This window comes from Telopea speciosissima, chromosome 4, assembly GCF_018873765.1.
Source record: "Telopea speciosissima isolate NSW1024214 ecotype Mountain lineage chromosome 4, Tspe_v1, whole genome shotgun sequence".
Classification (NCBI taxonomy): domain Eukaryota; kingdom Viridiplantae; phylum Streptophyta; class Magnoliopsida; order Proteales; family Proteaceae; genus Telopea; species Telopea speciosissima.
The window spans coordinates 21,587,551-21,604,025 of record NC_057919.1 but is presented as its reverse complement, the minus strand read 5'-3'; the positions used below and the strand labels follow the sequence as shown (position 1 = coordinate 21,604,025).

General features: G+C 41.0%; 3 protein-coding genes across 3 annotated transcripts; all 3 read right to left on the bottom strand.

Moving 5' to 3' along the window:
• Positions 1-2,156: 2,156 nt before the first annotated feature.
• On the bottom strand, positions 2,157-3,637 carry LOC122659077 (serine/threonine-protein kinase-like protein At3g51990). The gene has a single exon (XM_043854230.1). The coding sequence runs from the start codon at positions 3,579-3,581 to the stop codon at positions 2,157-2,159; it is 1,425 nt and encodes a 474-aa protein (XP_043710165.1). The 5' UTR covers positions 3,582-3,637.
• Positions 3,638-10,050: 6,413 nt separating this feature from the next.
• Positions 10,051-10,722, bottom strand: LOC122659076. Its single transcript, XM_043854229.1, has 2 exons — positions 10,575-10,722; positions 10,051-10,489 (listed from the first exon to the last, which is right to left on the bottom strand). Exons 1-2 carry the CDS (start codon positions 10,697-10,699, stop codon positions 10,051-10,053), a joined length of 564 nt encoding a protein of 187 aa, XP_043710164.1. The 5' UTR covers positions 10,700-10,722.
• A 2,267-nt stretch (positions 10,723-12,989) lies between these two features.
• Positions 12,990-13,756, bottom strand: LOC122659075 (U-box domain-containing protein 8-like; the record flags this gene model as incomplete). The annotated part of the gene is made up of 1 exon (XM_043854228.1): positions 12,990-13,756. A coding segment is annotated over one exon (651 nt), but the record flags the coding sequence as incomplete, so codon positions are not given.
• Between the last annotated feature and the right edge of the window lie 2,719 nt (positions 13,757-16,475).

Here is a 16,475-nt window from a genome sequence, read left to right as displayed (position 1 = left end):
CAAAATACAATATTTATATGACACCTACCACGAAGGAGCTACAACCCCTAGTTTATGTAGCTAAAACTACAAAGTAGCACCCACTACCAAGGTGCACCCACTTGCTAGCTTTAATGCTTATAATAGATGGACATTAACAAGCCCAATTTAAAGCTAAACTAGTCTAAGAATTTCATCACACTTGCCTACAAACTAGTAAATAATGTGGGAAAGACAAACAAAGTAGGTTACCTCTAACCGATGTTGTTTTTCCTCTTCAGCTCACATTCACCAATGTCTCTTCGCCACTGGAGCTTCATCAACCAAGTTGTCACTTGGACCTTGAAGCTTCTCACAAGCCCTAGGTTTGTTTTCCTCTTCTTCTCCTCCTCTTTCTTGAGTCTTCTCACAACCCTTGAAGGCCTTCTTCAAATACGCTTCACCAACTCTTCACTTGAATGCTTGAGAGCATCAATGGAACATTGAAGATTGGGTGCTCTAGGGTTCTTCCTCTTTAGAGCTTCCTCTCCTTCTCTTTTTTCTTCTCTCTCGCTCAATAATCCTCTCTCATTCTCTCCTCCATCAAGCCAAATGTTATTTACAAGACCCCAAGAGAATGCCACTTAAACAGCCCGCATTCACAATTTCCTTTCCGCAACTGGCCGACCGGTTCGATAACCAATGAACCGGTTCCTTGAGCCGATTGGCCTCAGTGGCTCTCAGGTACCATCAGCCGGTTCCTTGACCTCTACTTACTCAACAGGCCATATCTCTCTCATCCGAACTCAGATTGACTTGATTCTTTTTCCATATAAAAGCTTGCTCAAAGGGCTATAACTTTCATGTTTTCACCTTCAACTCAAGTTAGGTGCACAGGTTTGAGCTTAAAACTAACAAACACTGCTTCCTAAAACACACAGACCATGTCAGATGTTCTTGCCATTGCTTTCACCTCCGATATCCGATGAACATGTTGCCACTGAAAGCTGGCTTGATTTCTTTCATTCCAGATTGCTACATCTCCAACTGCCAATGCCAGCTGTCACTGTCGTTGACTGCAGTGAGAATATGAACAATCCTCATACATCAAAGAGAATGTCATCACAAAAGGTAGAGCAGAACTTCTTTTGAAGAGGGACCTCTAACTATTCTTAATTGACTTTTCTAAATGAATGAATTACATTGACTCTTCTAAATGAATGAACTACCTCAGTCAAAACACTATTCAGATGAATTATTCAAACATATTTTGTATTCATCAGAAGTATCAGCATGTTCTCAATAGTCAAATTTTGAGCCAAGTTGCAGAGGATGACAACAAGAACCAGAAAAAGAAAGTGCTAAATCAGCATATTGCCATTTGCACATTGCTAGTGACTCATTTAGAGTTGCAGTCTGTAGTAACACAATGAAACAAACTATGAGTTTCTGTGCCTTTTTTTTTTCCCAAGAGCTTGTATACCCTTCTCTATCATGGACTCAACATCATATACATGCCATATGCCAATTTTTCATGAGCTGTTGAACATGAAAAGCACAAGTACCATCATACCTGGGAGAAGCTTTCTGATGGATTGGATAACTCTCCTAACATCGCGGAAGGATTCAATGTTTTCTATATGACCATGAACTCTGAGTGACATCAGTATAGGTTAGGAAGGTCACTTGTTCTAAAATTGGCTGGAGTTATTCCTATGTTTTTTCTGTTACATATCACTTGGTTTTGCCTTTTAACTACAATTCTGCAGATAAGGACGTATACTGAACTCGGGTCATGAGAATTTGTGAGAGACTCCTGCACTTCTTTTAATTTGCCCAAAAGAACCAGATCATTGTACACTATCTGTTCAGATAATTAAGGACTAAAAGTTATTTCATCAGGGAGAAAAATTAGAAGTTAAAAAGTGGCAAAAAACAGAGCAAATACATTGACTGTACTGACAAAATATATGACAGTATATCAGAAAATTGTGTGGCTCCCCAACATGGGAAAACTAAACCAAACAATGGAAAATGATAATAATTTTTTGAACTTTCTTAAGAGCTGAAAACAGAGATTAACAAGTGCTAGAATTGCCTCCAGAAATCTAAGTTACAAGAGCAAGAACTGTAAAATACAAGATATTACCATGACTTATGGCCCATCACTGCACATTTACATACATGCAAACCATTCATCAGTCCCTCCTTATGGAGCTTGCAGTACCCCCATAGGGCATAGACTTGGATTTGTTCAATCTCACATAAGGCATCCTAAGAACAAACCCAGATCGCCTCCGAACTAGTGCAAGCTGCTGGTTGACCGAGAAATTACCATTAGACCCCATTTTCCTCTCTGTAGCAGAACCAATCGATTTGGACCGGCAGGCACGCTTTCTCACTGGGCCACTCAATTCAATCACAAAATCCATACTGGGCTGAACACTCGACACTCTTCTGCTCCTCATCAATGAAGAATTTCGACTACCATGTCTAGAGCTCTTGGCTACATCATCAAGCTCAACCTCCACATCAAACACCTGGGCACCCATCGACAGCGACGGTTTCACCATCAACCGCCTAATATTCCTCCAAATTGGCGAAATCGAGTTCACTCTCTTGCAAGCTAATCTAAGGCAACCCACCACCTCCGCCATGGCTGGCCTCTTCTCTACATCCGACGCAACACAGCGAGAGGCCAACAACGCCAGGTCCATTACCACCGACGGTTCCTCCGGCGGCCCAATCCGAGGATCATAAAGCGAGGTGAACTTACCTTTTCGAATCAACGGTAAAGCCCAATCGACCACCGACGAAGGGCTATAGTTCATATCAATGGCGTTTCTGCCACTGATGATCTCCAACAGAAGAATCCCAAAACTGAAGACATCGCTCTTGCTACTGAGGTTCTCCGGCGTAATGTAGCCAGGGTCCAGATAGCCTAACGTGCCCGCGGGGGGCGTACATCTTATCCTTACATCCTCCACGTGTCCCCTCAGCGCCAACCCGAAATCACCCAACCTAGCGTTCCAATTGCCGTCGAGGAGAACATTGGAGGATTTTATGTCTCTGTGAATAACCGGCGGGTTCGAAGAGTGCAGAGTTTCGACCGCCTTGGCGGTCTGTAAGGCCAACCGGATTCGCTTCGACCAACCGGGCGGTCGAAGGCTGGTAGAATGAAGGAGATCGTAGAGAGACCCGTTGGGCATGAGCTCCACCACCAGTAGTTTCTTCTTCTCTTTAGGATCGAGACAGTAACCCAAGAGATTCACAAAGCGGTGGCTTCGGATTCTGGAGAGGATTTCGATCTCGTTGTCTGCTGGGCTGTTGTTGGCGTTATCGTCTTGAACAAAAGCTGTTGCGGCGGTTCTTGTCTTTTTGACGGCGGCGATGAGGTTTCCGCCGTCGATGACCGCTCTGTAAACAGTGCCATGGCTGCCTTTACCAAGGAAGCTTGACGAAGAGAAGCCTCCGGTGGCGGACTCTAGTTCAGCGTAGGAAAACTTTCTCACATTATTACTTCGGTGTCGCTGCTGCTGCTTCTTCTTCTTCTTTCGGTCCCAGTTGTAGGGATCGCAGACGGCAATGGCGGACTCTGCTTTGCAAGATAAGCGATAACCCATCTAGAAGCACTCGCTCAGCGTCGACAATATGCTGGGGTAGTACAGGGAAAGGAAGAGATTCAAAGAGGGGGAATCCAGAGCATCGAGAGCCATTACTGGTGAAAGTCTCCAACCGAGTCTCTATTCGTTACTGCCTTTAGCCCTTTACAGCTTCTACCTTAAAGAGTTGGACTTTAGTGAGGAGAGAGATTCAACTTCCATCTAGAATTTCAGACTTTGTCTGCTAATAATATTTTAATAACAGGGGAAGGACTTAGACTCTTTGAGGTAAGAGTGGGAGAAACGGTGGTGAGGTCTGTGACTCTGGACCAAATAAAACATTAGTGGCCGGAAAATTCTAAATTGGAAATCTTTATTATCATTATATTAAGCACAAGGGGAAGAAAAACAAGATATTTCAGGGACTGAAGAAATGGGGGAAGTACATAACTTATACTACTACTAATACTACTATTTTGTTTGGATGCAGAGGTTCTCAAGTTGAATTTGAAATAGAAACCATTAATTGAATTGTAATTTAAGAGAGAAGAAGGCCATTGAATTGTGATTTAAGATAAGACAAGGACATTAGATTTGGTGAGGGACAGTGTGTCTCAATTGTGCTGGGCCTGAAACTTGTTAAGTTTGTGGTGGATAGGAAATTGGGAATATAACATTTTGTCTGGTTGGTTAGGGGTTGGAGCTTAGAGGCAAGAGAATTTGAATGGTACAACTCATGCCATAAGTGGCTATTTGTTTGGGTAGTTTCAATTGTACCGACAGTTTTAATTGGTGTTAAAACAAACATCAAAGAATCACGAACAAAAAATCAAAACAGAACCAAGATGACATAGATTTAAGGTGGTTCACAAACTAATGTGATGTGTTACGTTCACGGGCAAAGCTAAAGATAGAGTCACTATGAAATGAAAAAAGATTACAGTAGAGATTTCTCAAGAACACCAAAACGGTAGCAAAAACTCTCACCCAAAAATCTTAACTCGAAAATCCTCAAATTTCACTTGTTTACACAACAAGATATGCAAGCATATAAATACTCCTTTCAAGTTGGGTCGATCCATCAGATTGGATCATACCATGCCAAGCCCTTCGCTACCATCACATATGTTAAAAAAAAGAAAAAAAAATCTCATTCGAGTCACCACCAAAAATATCAGAGCGGACTAATTTTTGAAACCGATATTAGAATTCAAAACACACACAACAATTGGGGTTACTCCTAGTGATTTGTCTTTTTGTTTTTTTTTCTTTTTTGCTTTTTATTTTTTTATACATACCACCCCCGAGGTTTAACAAAAGGATGATTTTTCCTCCCCCGTTTTGGAAAATTCTGCGTACCTCTGTTTGCAAACGGTAACAAATAAACCCATTCCGTATGACTAACTCCGTTAAAAACATGGGGTGAAATGGCAAAATTGCCCTTGCAAAAAAAAAAACCTGCAACTCATCTTCCCCAAATCGATTTGGGGAAGATGAGTTGCTCTCTGCTCCTAATTGAATCTCTAATACTAATTGCTAAGAGGAGTTATCGAGGGTACCTTCGTTTTCTTTGCTGACGGAGATCTCAGAACCTCCTATTGATTCCTCCTTCTCCAAATCCTCGGGTTCCCCTACGAGCCACTGGGTTTCAAATCTGGTTCCATACATAGCATCGTGGTTTCTGTTCTGAACATCTCTGTGGTTGCAAAATTTGATTTTGATAATGTTTTCTTAGAGTCCTATGGCAAGTATGGTTTCAAAAAACCCAGTTTCAGATTCCGTTTTCAAATCCTAATTTCAGGTTTCTGTTCTACTACTGAATTGAGTTACTCACAGCAACCATCTTTCCCCCTGCCGCCATCTCCATTTTTTTTGGATTATTGTACATGTGAGATATTGAAATAGATCATCATCTACCTCCCAATGGAAACAGAGCACGGGAAGGTGATTTCTCTTTCGAAAGTTGCAGCCCCCTCATCCGAAATACCAAGGAATCTCATGAATCCATGCCACCATAGCTCCAAAACCCATTATAAGTAATCTCCAGAAATCAACGGGGGTGATAGCTACAAAACAGTTCTGGTTTCAAGGAAGTATATCACAGAAAGATTGGAGTTAGGGCATGAGAAGTTTGGGATTCGAAAATGGGTTGCCATCTATATACAACCATGGAAAGGGAGGTTAACCTTCCAGCCCCACCTGCAACTTCCCATTTAATTCACTTTCAATGGTGAATTCGGTAGAAGGATACCCATCTAATTAAAGTCCCATTGTTCAGACTGAGATGAAGAAATCGAGTTAGAGTCTAGGGCTGCTTGATCCAACCAAGTCATTAGAAATCGAACCCTACGATCACTCTCTTTTCAGATCCTTCGAACCCTCTCTGCCAAACACCCATCTCTCCAAAACCCTAACTTTGTCCGCCTGAAACCCTTCTCCTCTTCTTTCATTCCTCGATTCCAACCTCCGTCGAGGGCCCAAGCTTGCAAATTTAGAAACGGTGAGGGTTAGGAAGATGGAGCAAACAGGTTGTTAGAAAATTTAGGGAAGTCGGAGCGGTTTCTGCATAATTGGGGAAGATGGGTTGCAGGTCTTTTTTTGCAAAGGTAATTCCATCGGTTCAAATCTAAATTTTAACACAGTTAGTCAGTCAGCCATGAACTGATGGAATGGAATTATTTGTTACCCTTTGTAAACCTTAGAGGGGGTACGCAGAATTTTCTAAAACTAGAAGGTAAAATCATCCTTTCATCAAACCTCAAAGATGGTATGTGTAAATTACCCAATTTTAATTTATATGAGTAAAAGAGATTCCTTCTCATGGGAGGATATATGATTATCAGGCATTGGATTGGAATGTAGATAACAAAATATTAAGTTAGGTTTATTTATTTATTTTTCATGTGAAGAAAGAAATTGAATGTAGAGTATGGACAATGTCTGAGAAGAGAAAGAGTTGCAAGAATGGAAGTATGTGGGTGCCTGCAAGTGCATTGTTTGGATAATCACAAGACTCCAAAGCACAAAGAAGACGACTCGAGAGGAAGAGGCCAAATGGGTTTTTATTTTTTTTCCCCTTAACAGGTAAGGCTATAACAATTTTCCTTTTATTATCATTTTCTATTGGAAGAAGGGATCCATCGCATAGTACTAAAGCTAAAAACATACATGTAACAGTTGGACAGAACAACATTATCCTTTTTTGGATTATTTTGGATGGTTCAGTAGCTTTTTGCAAGTTCTGTCTGATTGCAGGTAAAGGGAAAGGAAGAATAATGAAATCAGTTTAAAAAAATGAAAATTTTTATAATCATGAATACATAAATACCTTAAACTCTTATTAAATTTGGCAATCATATACAAAACTTCCATAACCTCTTATTAAATATGGTAATCATACTTTTCAAATGAAATCTTTATTTTTCTTTTTAAATGCAAGGAATTTGATTGCAAAATTTAGTAACTATTGGAATATTTTCACAAAAGTTTTGATTGCAATTTGTGATTAAACCACAGAGGCCATATCCTTTGCAAGCTGCTGAAACAACTCAAGATCCTCACCTTTGCCCCCAACAAATTTCTTAGTCCTTTTGCATGTATTTTGATTTTCAACCTAACTATTTTGGACAGAGTGGTGGTGAACTGATGATAGATGGCAGTTTCCCCTGCCCAAGAATGTAAACCCCGACCCAAACAAATTAGATGATAACATAATACAATAACGAATGGACAAAGTTTTCTTCCACACATGGAGGACGCGGTTCACCCACCATCTTAGGGTTTTATTATATTCCAAAATATCCTCCTGATTCCTATTCTCGCCCTCTCCCGTCCCTCGGTGAATGAGATCCTATTCAACGTTGGTGGAGGGAAACTCGATTCCATAACGAATATAGAAGTCCGCTCTTATTTCTTAACTGGATTGTATTTTATATGACGAATGAACAAGAAAATGTTGCATGAGAGCTCGTGATGGATGGATTGACTGCCATTGCCTGGCCTGGGCTGAGGTCTTGGATAGAGCCCGGCCCGGCCTGACCCTATACATACGGTAAAAAACATTATTACCCCAGCCTTGCGTATCCCTGGAAGAACAAAAATAGTGGCTGTTAAGGTCAATCAGGCCAATCCGACCCAATCAGGATCAATCAGGGATGGGCTCGGTTGGGTTGAACCCAATAAGGTTGGGCCTGAACTTGGATTGAATTAAGGAGACCTAAGGTTGGGCTGGGGTTTTAAAAAATCCGAAGCAGCCCTAGCTGGTTACAACCGTAATTCAACTTCTCCCCTATCCATAAAGGTATCCATCATCACCGCCCATCAAAATTAAAATACAAAATTTTCTCATGAATGCTAAATCTGCATCTTATATAATCTAATTGACTCAGCATTCATAAGTGGACATCAAATCAACCTGTTAGTTAATGGACTTAACTCCTCTCAGGTTCCTGTTCGGTCAAGTTCGTAGGTTCCTCTCATAGGGGATCGGAAATGACGACCTCACCCCCGCCCGAACACACTACCCGGGTGGGGTGAGGTCGTCATTTCTGCCCTCCCTATGAGAGGAACCTACGAACCTGACTAGGCAGAACCTGAGTGGAGAAAAATTCGTTAGTTAATAATGTTAAGTGGTGGTGATTGGTGAATCACTTCCAGCTTTTCTTCCGTGCAGTGCACGTAGACTGAAAGAGAGGAGCAAATTCGGTCTAGGTCCTGCTCCTGGTCCACCATTCACGTTAGTGGAATGAGGATATCTTGATCATTACATTGGGTTGGTGTTAATCATTTGTTGATAAAGTACCTATTTATTTCTTGGAAATATTATCAAATTATTCAAAATTGTGTTTGGGATTTATTTAACAATTTACTCATCTAATCATTTTAATCAAATTATCTAAAATAAAGATGTGTGTTATTGAAGGAAAATAATCCTCTCCAATTCCTAAAGGAGTGTAGTGCAGCAGTGTTAGTGGAGATGTCGATACTTGGCAGTTCGGACATTCAATGGTCCGAGCTCATTGATATGGACTGTTGGATGCCCGATCTGCCAGGTGTCGACATCTCCACCTAGCACTGCCGCACTGCACACTTTTAGGAATTGGAGAAGATTAAAATCCTGTTACTGAAACACTATAGAGAATGCTTGCTCTACGGCCACCTCTCATTTGTGTGCATTTTCAAATTCTGGTTCTCAATAGTCGCCCAAGAGCGTGTAAAATTACCACACTAGTCCACCCACTAGGAGTGTCAATCGGTCAATTTGGGTTGAGTCAAGTTTGTTGTGGGGAATGGTGAATCTGAAACCAAACCAACAAGGAAAATTCGATTTCAATTTGATTTAGTTTCGGGTTTGCATCAGTTTCTTGTTTCAGTTTGTTATAGGGTCAGCTTTGGTTTAGACCCGGTTTGGGATTAGTTTAACATCAGTATTTATATAAAACTATAGGAGAAAACAAATGATTTTTAATGGGTTTTGAGTTGTTAACGATTTCTTATCGAGGTAGATCGGTTTGGATTCAGTTTTGGTCCGGGTTTTGAGCTGGTTTGGGTTTGGTGTGGGGCACTTTTGATTTTTGGGGTGGTTCGGTTGGTTTCAGAGTCGTAATAACCCAAAGCCGAAACCTACCCAATAAGACCTAGGTTCAGTTCGGTTAAGTTCGGTCCCAAGTTTGACACCTCTACCAGACTACCACCAACCCCTATGAAATAAAAAAATTTCATCCATGTTAATCCCAATGAGGCTGTGACAGACGCATTTGGCATGCACTGATGTAGAGGTCACGCAGCCATGCAGCAATCGTAGATGCGTACAGCATAAACTGGTGCAAGACTCTCCCAGAAAATAAAGAACAGGTTCTAAGCTGTTTCAATCCAATGTGCATTTTCTACCCCCAGCATTGCTTTCTTCTTGCTTGAAAGGGGGAAATATGGTAGACAAAGACCCCACGTGAGATACCTCTCTGTTTTCTACATTTAAGACCTCAATTTCCACATAATTAAACCCAAGTACGCTAATACGTCATTAACAGTAACCGTAATCATAACACACGCTTCCATTAGAAATAAAAAAATTTTAAAAAATTAATAATACCCATTAATAGCAGTCTTTTTGCGTCATTAGCCTTAATTATTTTTACTTCCTTCTTCTAGGCTTAGTATTAAATGTGGAAAACATGGAAAGTAAAAAAATCATCTATGTTTGAACCTGAAACCATCATCAGTAAAGAAAAAAGAAAAAAAACAACGTTGGACACCTTACGATTTTGAAGAAGTTGAATTCTCAAAACTTAAAAGGATAGATAATCTGTAAATCTGGAACCACAAATTCAGGATAATCATCGTTCTAATTAAGCAAATCCTCTCAAACCAAAGATATCCTATCTTTCTCTCTATCTTCTTCTTCTTCTTCCAATTTCATTACAATTAAGAACAAATTTTGAATTCTCTGATAATGGCTTTTATGCTAATCAAGTACTTCATTAAAAAAAAACTAGCTAGAGACTTCATCCAAGAGCTTATACCTTCGAACCTTACCTCTGAAGACCTGTTTGACGATCCCACTCCCACCAGTCTTAGGGATTTCCTCCGATTTATTCCTTCCAAGTTTTTCCTTCAAGCACCCATTTGCAATGATCCTCTTTGGCGCTGCCATCGATGATTGCTCCGGCGATCTCTGTTTCTTCATGGGATTCTGTAGATGCAATTGTAGACTTCCTCTCTGGGCCTTCACACCCACAAGCCCATCATTTCTCCTGTTCTTGATTTCTTCTTCCTTTTTATCTTCAAGTCTGTTATTGCTGTTATTATTAGGAGAAGTAAGAGAAGAGGAATTGTTTGCTCCGTCGTCGATGATCTTCCTTCCCTTTCTTTTCAGACACCAATTACAGACTCGATAAGAATCGGCTTTCGGGTAGAGATCGCTACAGTATCTGCAATCGCATGAATCATCATCATCATCATCAATTATATCTACAACTTGTGGTTCTGTGTGGTCTCGATCAGTTAATTAGTTACCTGTGTTGGAACCTGAAGAGGCAAATCTTGCATCGGAAGAACTCGTTGTGTAAGCCATAGTCTCCACACATGCAACACTCGAGGGTATTGTTCGATGATGTTGCATCGGTTCCCTGATTGCTCATCTCCTGCTCCGTAATCGGTACCAGAGCTTCTTTCTTTTCCAGAGAGAGTTGGGTGGGGTGGGGAAGAAGGTTCACTACAAAGTGAACAACCTAACCATTTCAGAGGATGGGAGTGAGTGGGCTTTTCAGTTGAAAGGGCCCTCTAACTGCTTGAAGAAATTATGACAAGAGTGGAGAGAGAATATATATACATAGGGAGAAAAAAAAGCCACCCGGTCACGCCTGCAAGCCGCCCATTGCCTTGACACAGGGATGCATGGAATGATCGAAGGGGTAGTACCCCTGTACCCCTGTATATAATAAATGATCAAGGATGTGACAGTCATTTGTGCACCACTGTGTCAGAGCACAGGGGCAGCGTGCGCTGCATTAATGGCATTCTCTTTCCAATATACATATTGGGTAGGAGTGTAGACCAAAGCTTTATTCAATATTAGCGTGAGGACTTGAACATGGATTGCATCCTTGAACTCTTTGTATGCGCAAAATGAAGAATAGATCACCTCCTCCAGTTTCGAGAGTGTTTGCCAAAAATATACTCATTCTTTGATAACCACAAAAACTAGCAAGTAAAGGCACACTGTGATATGAGATCTCGACCGATTAATTTCCCAAAACGTGAGAGAACAGTCCAGTTCATAATCCAAGTATGAAGAGGAGGCTCAGAGTCATGAGGGTCAAGATATCCATCCAATGGCACTTCCTAACCACGGAAAATTATCACCTCCAGTTTGTTGACCGGCCCAGTTCCGTAGTTCCTCTAATAGGGGGATGGTGGATCCCACCCGGGCAAGGTGTTTGGGTATGGGTAGAGAGGTCATTTCAGCCCCCCTTTGTTTGAGGAACTGGGGAACTGGGCCGGTCAGCAAACTGGAGGTGATAAAGATCCCCTAACCACACTGCATGGGTGAAAGAACACCCAAATAAAATATGCGATATAGTCTCATGAACACCACATCTTCCACACTCCGAATCAACCCGTGAATATTGCTCCTATTAAGAGCATTAGCAGCACCACAAGCACACCATAAGAAACATTGGATTTTAGGATAAGTACAGCAAGACCAAATGAGCTTCCAAACCTTATCCGGAATCATATGCAAAAATATCTCCTCAAGAATATCACGTATCCAAGTCCTTCTACATTGGTCAATTAATTGTGATACTCAAGTATAAGGAGTTGAAAATAAGACATCGGAAGGGCGAAATGACCCCCCCCCCTCCATTATAAAATGGAAAATTTCACCCTTGTTGGATGTCCAGTGTGCTCACAGCTTAGCAGCGATCCCTCCCTTTGAAAATTATACATTATTTTATACTAGATTTTTCAGCCATACTAGGACAATTTAGTAGCTTGTGTAAAGCTTGCTCTGGTCTACGTTCATTTGGTTTCCAAAATTTCCTGATATTATTGAAATATACAATTATACATAGTAAAATCATACATATAGTCAGAAAACATGCCTAGCTTGGCCTTGCTTAGCCTTGAAATGGCAAAAATTGGGGCTATCGGGGTCAATCAGGGCCAACCTAGCCCAGTTAGAATCAATCAGAGCCGGATTAGGTTGGGTTGAGCATGGTACGGCTGTGCCTGGGCTGGGGTTGAGGTAAGGGGACCTTGATTTTGGTTGGAGTTCTAAAAAATCTGACCCAATTGCACACCTGATCCAACTTCTTCCATATTCATTGTAGCCATTCGAAGAGAGGTATCCATCACCAACGTCCATCAAATTAAAATACAAAATTTTCTCTTTAATGGAATTTTACATGCTATATAAAGTAAATTTTTGAGAAAAGTACACTTCCCTATACTTTGTTTCAATGGCAATCCCATCCACTGCATATTGACTAATGACAACTGTCTACTCTTAGATTTAAAGATTGTATCAACCGTACGTATATTTGTTGACGGTGTTAAAAATGTAATGAAAAAGATAATAGGGATAAGTATGCATACCCCCTGTCATGCACCCAATATTCCTCGTACCCCCCTAAGCTTTTGATAAGTTTACGTATCACCCCTCAATATTCCATGTACCACCCCTACTTTATCCCCCTAATGCCATTTAAGTCCACATCAAGTATTAAATGCTATAAAATGGTCAAACTACCATTTCTTCTATCTTTTCTAAAATTTGAAAAGTCCTAATTACCCAGACCTATTTACTAAAATTTGAAAAGATCAAAATGCCCTCATCTTCTCAAAATCATCATCTTCTTTTACACCACCATCACCGCCACCACCACCGCCCACCATTAACACCATCACCATCCCACCGTGAAGCCCACCTCCACAAGTGAAGTACGAAGAAGAAGGAAAAAGCGTCCTTGCTCCTCCCCAAAGCCGAGCTCTTTCGCTTCGTTGCTCACAAAGTTTCCCTATAAATGTAAAAATTTAAGGGCGAATCAGCTCGTGGGCTTGTACTTCCGCAGACCTTGAATTAAACTCGAAGCATTTCTCGTAATCTTTTCACTCTCATCATCCAACAATCCCAAACAAATATCTACAACCCCTTCCCTCCTAGCCTCCGAACCCACTTGTTCACTGTAAGAACAGATCGAAATCAAAGCGGATAGGGCGTGCTGTACGGACCGTGAAGTTCCGTTCCTTAACACTCCAACCAAAATTGGAACACAACCATCAAACCTCGCCATTTCTTCTCTGCCTTCCTTGCATTTAGCCAAGAGACTCAGAACTTCAAAAGCCCTGTCGACCCAAGAATCAGCCATTTGGATCAAAATTTGCACCGCCCCACATTCGACGACTCTCTTCTTATTGTCGGGGAATGAACAAAGGGCATCAAGAGCGGTGGCTGCTTGTTTCTTTTCTCTGCTGCTGCCATCTCGAAGAAGCGAAACCAGAGCTTTAATAGCAAAAGGGTAGGAACCAATGGTGGCCTTGTTAACTTCCACCACGGCCAGACTCGTCAACATGGTGGCTGCAAGAGCCCTGCAGTTAGGTGTCCCACCCTCACTCTGCAAAACTCCAACCACACGCTGAATGGCACCCTCAGCGACCAAACCCACCTTGTTATCGTCATCTAGATTGAGATTGAGAAGATGATGATTTGGGGAAAAGAAGATGATGATTTGGGGAAGATGAGGGCATTTTGATTTTTTCAAATTTTAGCAAATAGGTCAGGGCAACTAAGTCTTTTCAAATTTTAGAAAAGATAAAAGAAATGGTAGTTTGGTCATTTTATAGCATTTAATATCTGGTGTGGACTTAAATGGCATTAGGGGGATAAAACAGGGGTGCTACGTGGACTTATCAGAAGCTTAGAGGGGTACGAGGAATATTGGGTGCATTACAGGGGGGTACGCGTACTTATCCCAAGATAATATTACCCTCATCTCTGGATACCTTTAATAGTTTAAGGGATGATACCTCCCAGGACGTCATATCTTCTCCAGTGGAAAAGAAGAGCTGAAACTGTCATGGCAACTCTTCGATTTGTGAGAGCTGCGTGCTGGTGATGGTACATGAATACCACGTTGGGCTCCTTTGTAGTGCGACATAGAGTGTAGCGCACATCCAACGGCCCATAGTTCTTGGGCACGCAGCCCAACACCCCACCTATGTGTTGAGCTGCATGCCCGAACACTCTGGGCGGTTGGATGGTGCGCTACACTCTGTGTCGTGCTACAGATGACCCAAATCCCATGAATACCCGCCTGAAACATCTCCGTAATCCTCTGACCCTGAAGTTGAAGGCAATAATACTGATGATGTTGGTCTAGGTGACTCATTAATCGATGGTCGATCTGACCATGGGAAATATTCCAAGGATGATTGGTTGTTATGATGGGTATTTGGATCAATAATAAGGGCTTCTTCTTCCTCCTTGTGTTATGGTTTGATAGAGGAGATGGATGAGTAGCATGAGGGAAGCTGCAGCTATGGTTTGGTTGAAGTGTTTGATTCAAAGCTCAGTGCAAAACCCTCTCCAGGATTGCCACCCATGACAAATTGGGGGGGGCGCTTCATGAGCATATCTTGGCATGTGTTGTGGCCTATGTAAGTGGTGGGATACATTGCAGGATTCACATCTTCGGTCTTTTGAATTTGTTTGGTTGCTAGGCAACCTGTAGATCACAAGATTTTGACTAGCTTTTGTCTTTTAATTATTAGATTTTTCTTGGAAATCAAGTCAAGCACATCAACCGAAAAAATTCCAAGGCAAAGTGGCAAATTCTCTCTCTCTCTCTAATACATGAATGAGAAAATTAAATATAAATCTCGAGTATTTGGCATTGAGGATCTCTTTCTGGCCGTATTTTTGCCTGGAATAGCCATCTTCCATGGGTTTGGGAGTGACCTTGATCCATGTCTCTAACATCTTTTTGTAGATCAAGAAATTATTATTTCCTAGTTAGTTCACAATTGAAATTCCCAAAATTAAAGCTCAAATCCACTGTGAGTGAGGAATCAATGAGGGCACACTTGCATTTAAGATCGGAAAAGAGATACCAAACCTTTGTTTCTTAATTGAGTAGAAATCAATCTGATGAGTAGTAACTCAGAATCTCAGAATTCTGATTACCAAATTATCCAAAAATAACGAATATTTGATCTCACCTCCTCTTATATCACCCTCTTGGATGATCAATGGAAGCGGGTCTTTAGGAGCTGAAACCTCCTTTAGGTTCTACAGCAACTAAACCCTAAACCCTATATCACAAATAGACTCATTTAGAATAGAATCAAGGGGAAAACCTTACCCTCAGTTTCGCGTCATAGCCACTTGATTTCGCAGATACTAGACAGTGAAAAGATCGGTGACACTACCGATGGTTGATGAGTTTCAACCCAAGAAGAACTTAGGAAGAGATTGATGACACCATTCCATTCTTCGCAGGTTTCGGTTAAGCTCACAAGGTGTATACGACTATTTACAAGTTCCGGTTAAAGCTTCGGTGATCGGAGAGCTTCAACGAAAAAGATAACCACCAGAGAGTGTTCGAACGAAAAAAATTACACACCAGAATGTTCGAATGAAGAAGAAGAGTACATCTTCCTTATCTCACTTAGTTCTCTTATTATTAGGGAGGGCAATCAGGAATATCACACTACATAAGGATAGTTTGGGGTTTAAATGAATATTTTAAGGCTGAGGTCATCACTTAATAGTGTTCTTCTCATAGATTGGATATGGTTGATAGAATCTTTAAATCATAGGGGAGACAAGTGTCATTAGTCAATATGCAGGGGAGGGGAGTGCCATTGAAAGAAAGTATTAGAGAGGATACCTTGGTCATTACGGGTATTAATTATTTGTTGATAAAAGTACGTAATTATTCTTGGAAAAATTACCAAATTATTCACAAATTGTGTTTAGATCTATTTATCAAATTACTCATCCAATCTTTTTTAATTAAATTATCTAAAACAAAAGATATGTATTATTAAAACACTATAAGGAATGCTTGTTCTACAATCACCCCGATTCCGATCATCGCAATAAAAATATGCAAAGGCATTAGTAATTGTGTGAGCACAGGTGTGGCAGACAATCATAACAAGTCCAATGGAATAAGGGAGTTATAGAGGATTTTAATCCTCTCCAATTCCTAAAATTGTGTAGTGCGGCAGTGCTAGGTCATTGACTTATGTTGAGCTCGGACTATTGGATATCCGAACTGCCACATGTCGACATCTCCACCTAGCATTGCCACACTGCACAGCTTTAGGGAATTAAAGAGGATTATTTTCCGAGTTATAGAACAGGTGTGGTGCATAAGATTAATAGAACCTTTTGACATTTTGTTGTGATAA

Excerpts from the sequence above, each read along its gene's own strand:
- LOC122659077 (XM_043854230.1), bottom strand. The coding sequence starts at position 3,581 with ATGGGTTATCGCTTATCTTGCAAAGCAGAGTCCGCCATTGCCGTCTGC.
- LOC122659076 (XM_043854229.1), bottom strand. The coding sequence starts at position 10,699 with ATGAGCAATCAGGGAACCGATGCAACATCATCGAACAATACCCTCGAG. Across the intron at positions 10,490-10,574 it reads CTCTTCAGGTTCCAACACAG|ATACTGTAGCGATCTCTACC; the intron begins GTAACTAATTAA and ends ATGCGATTGCAG.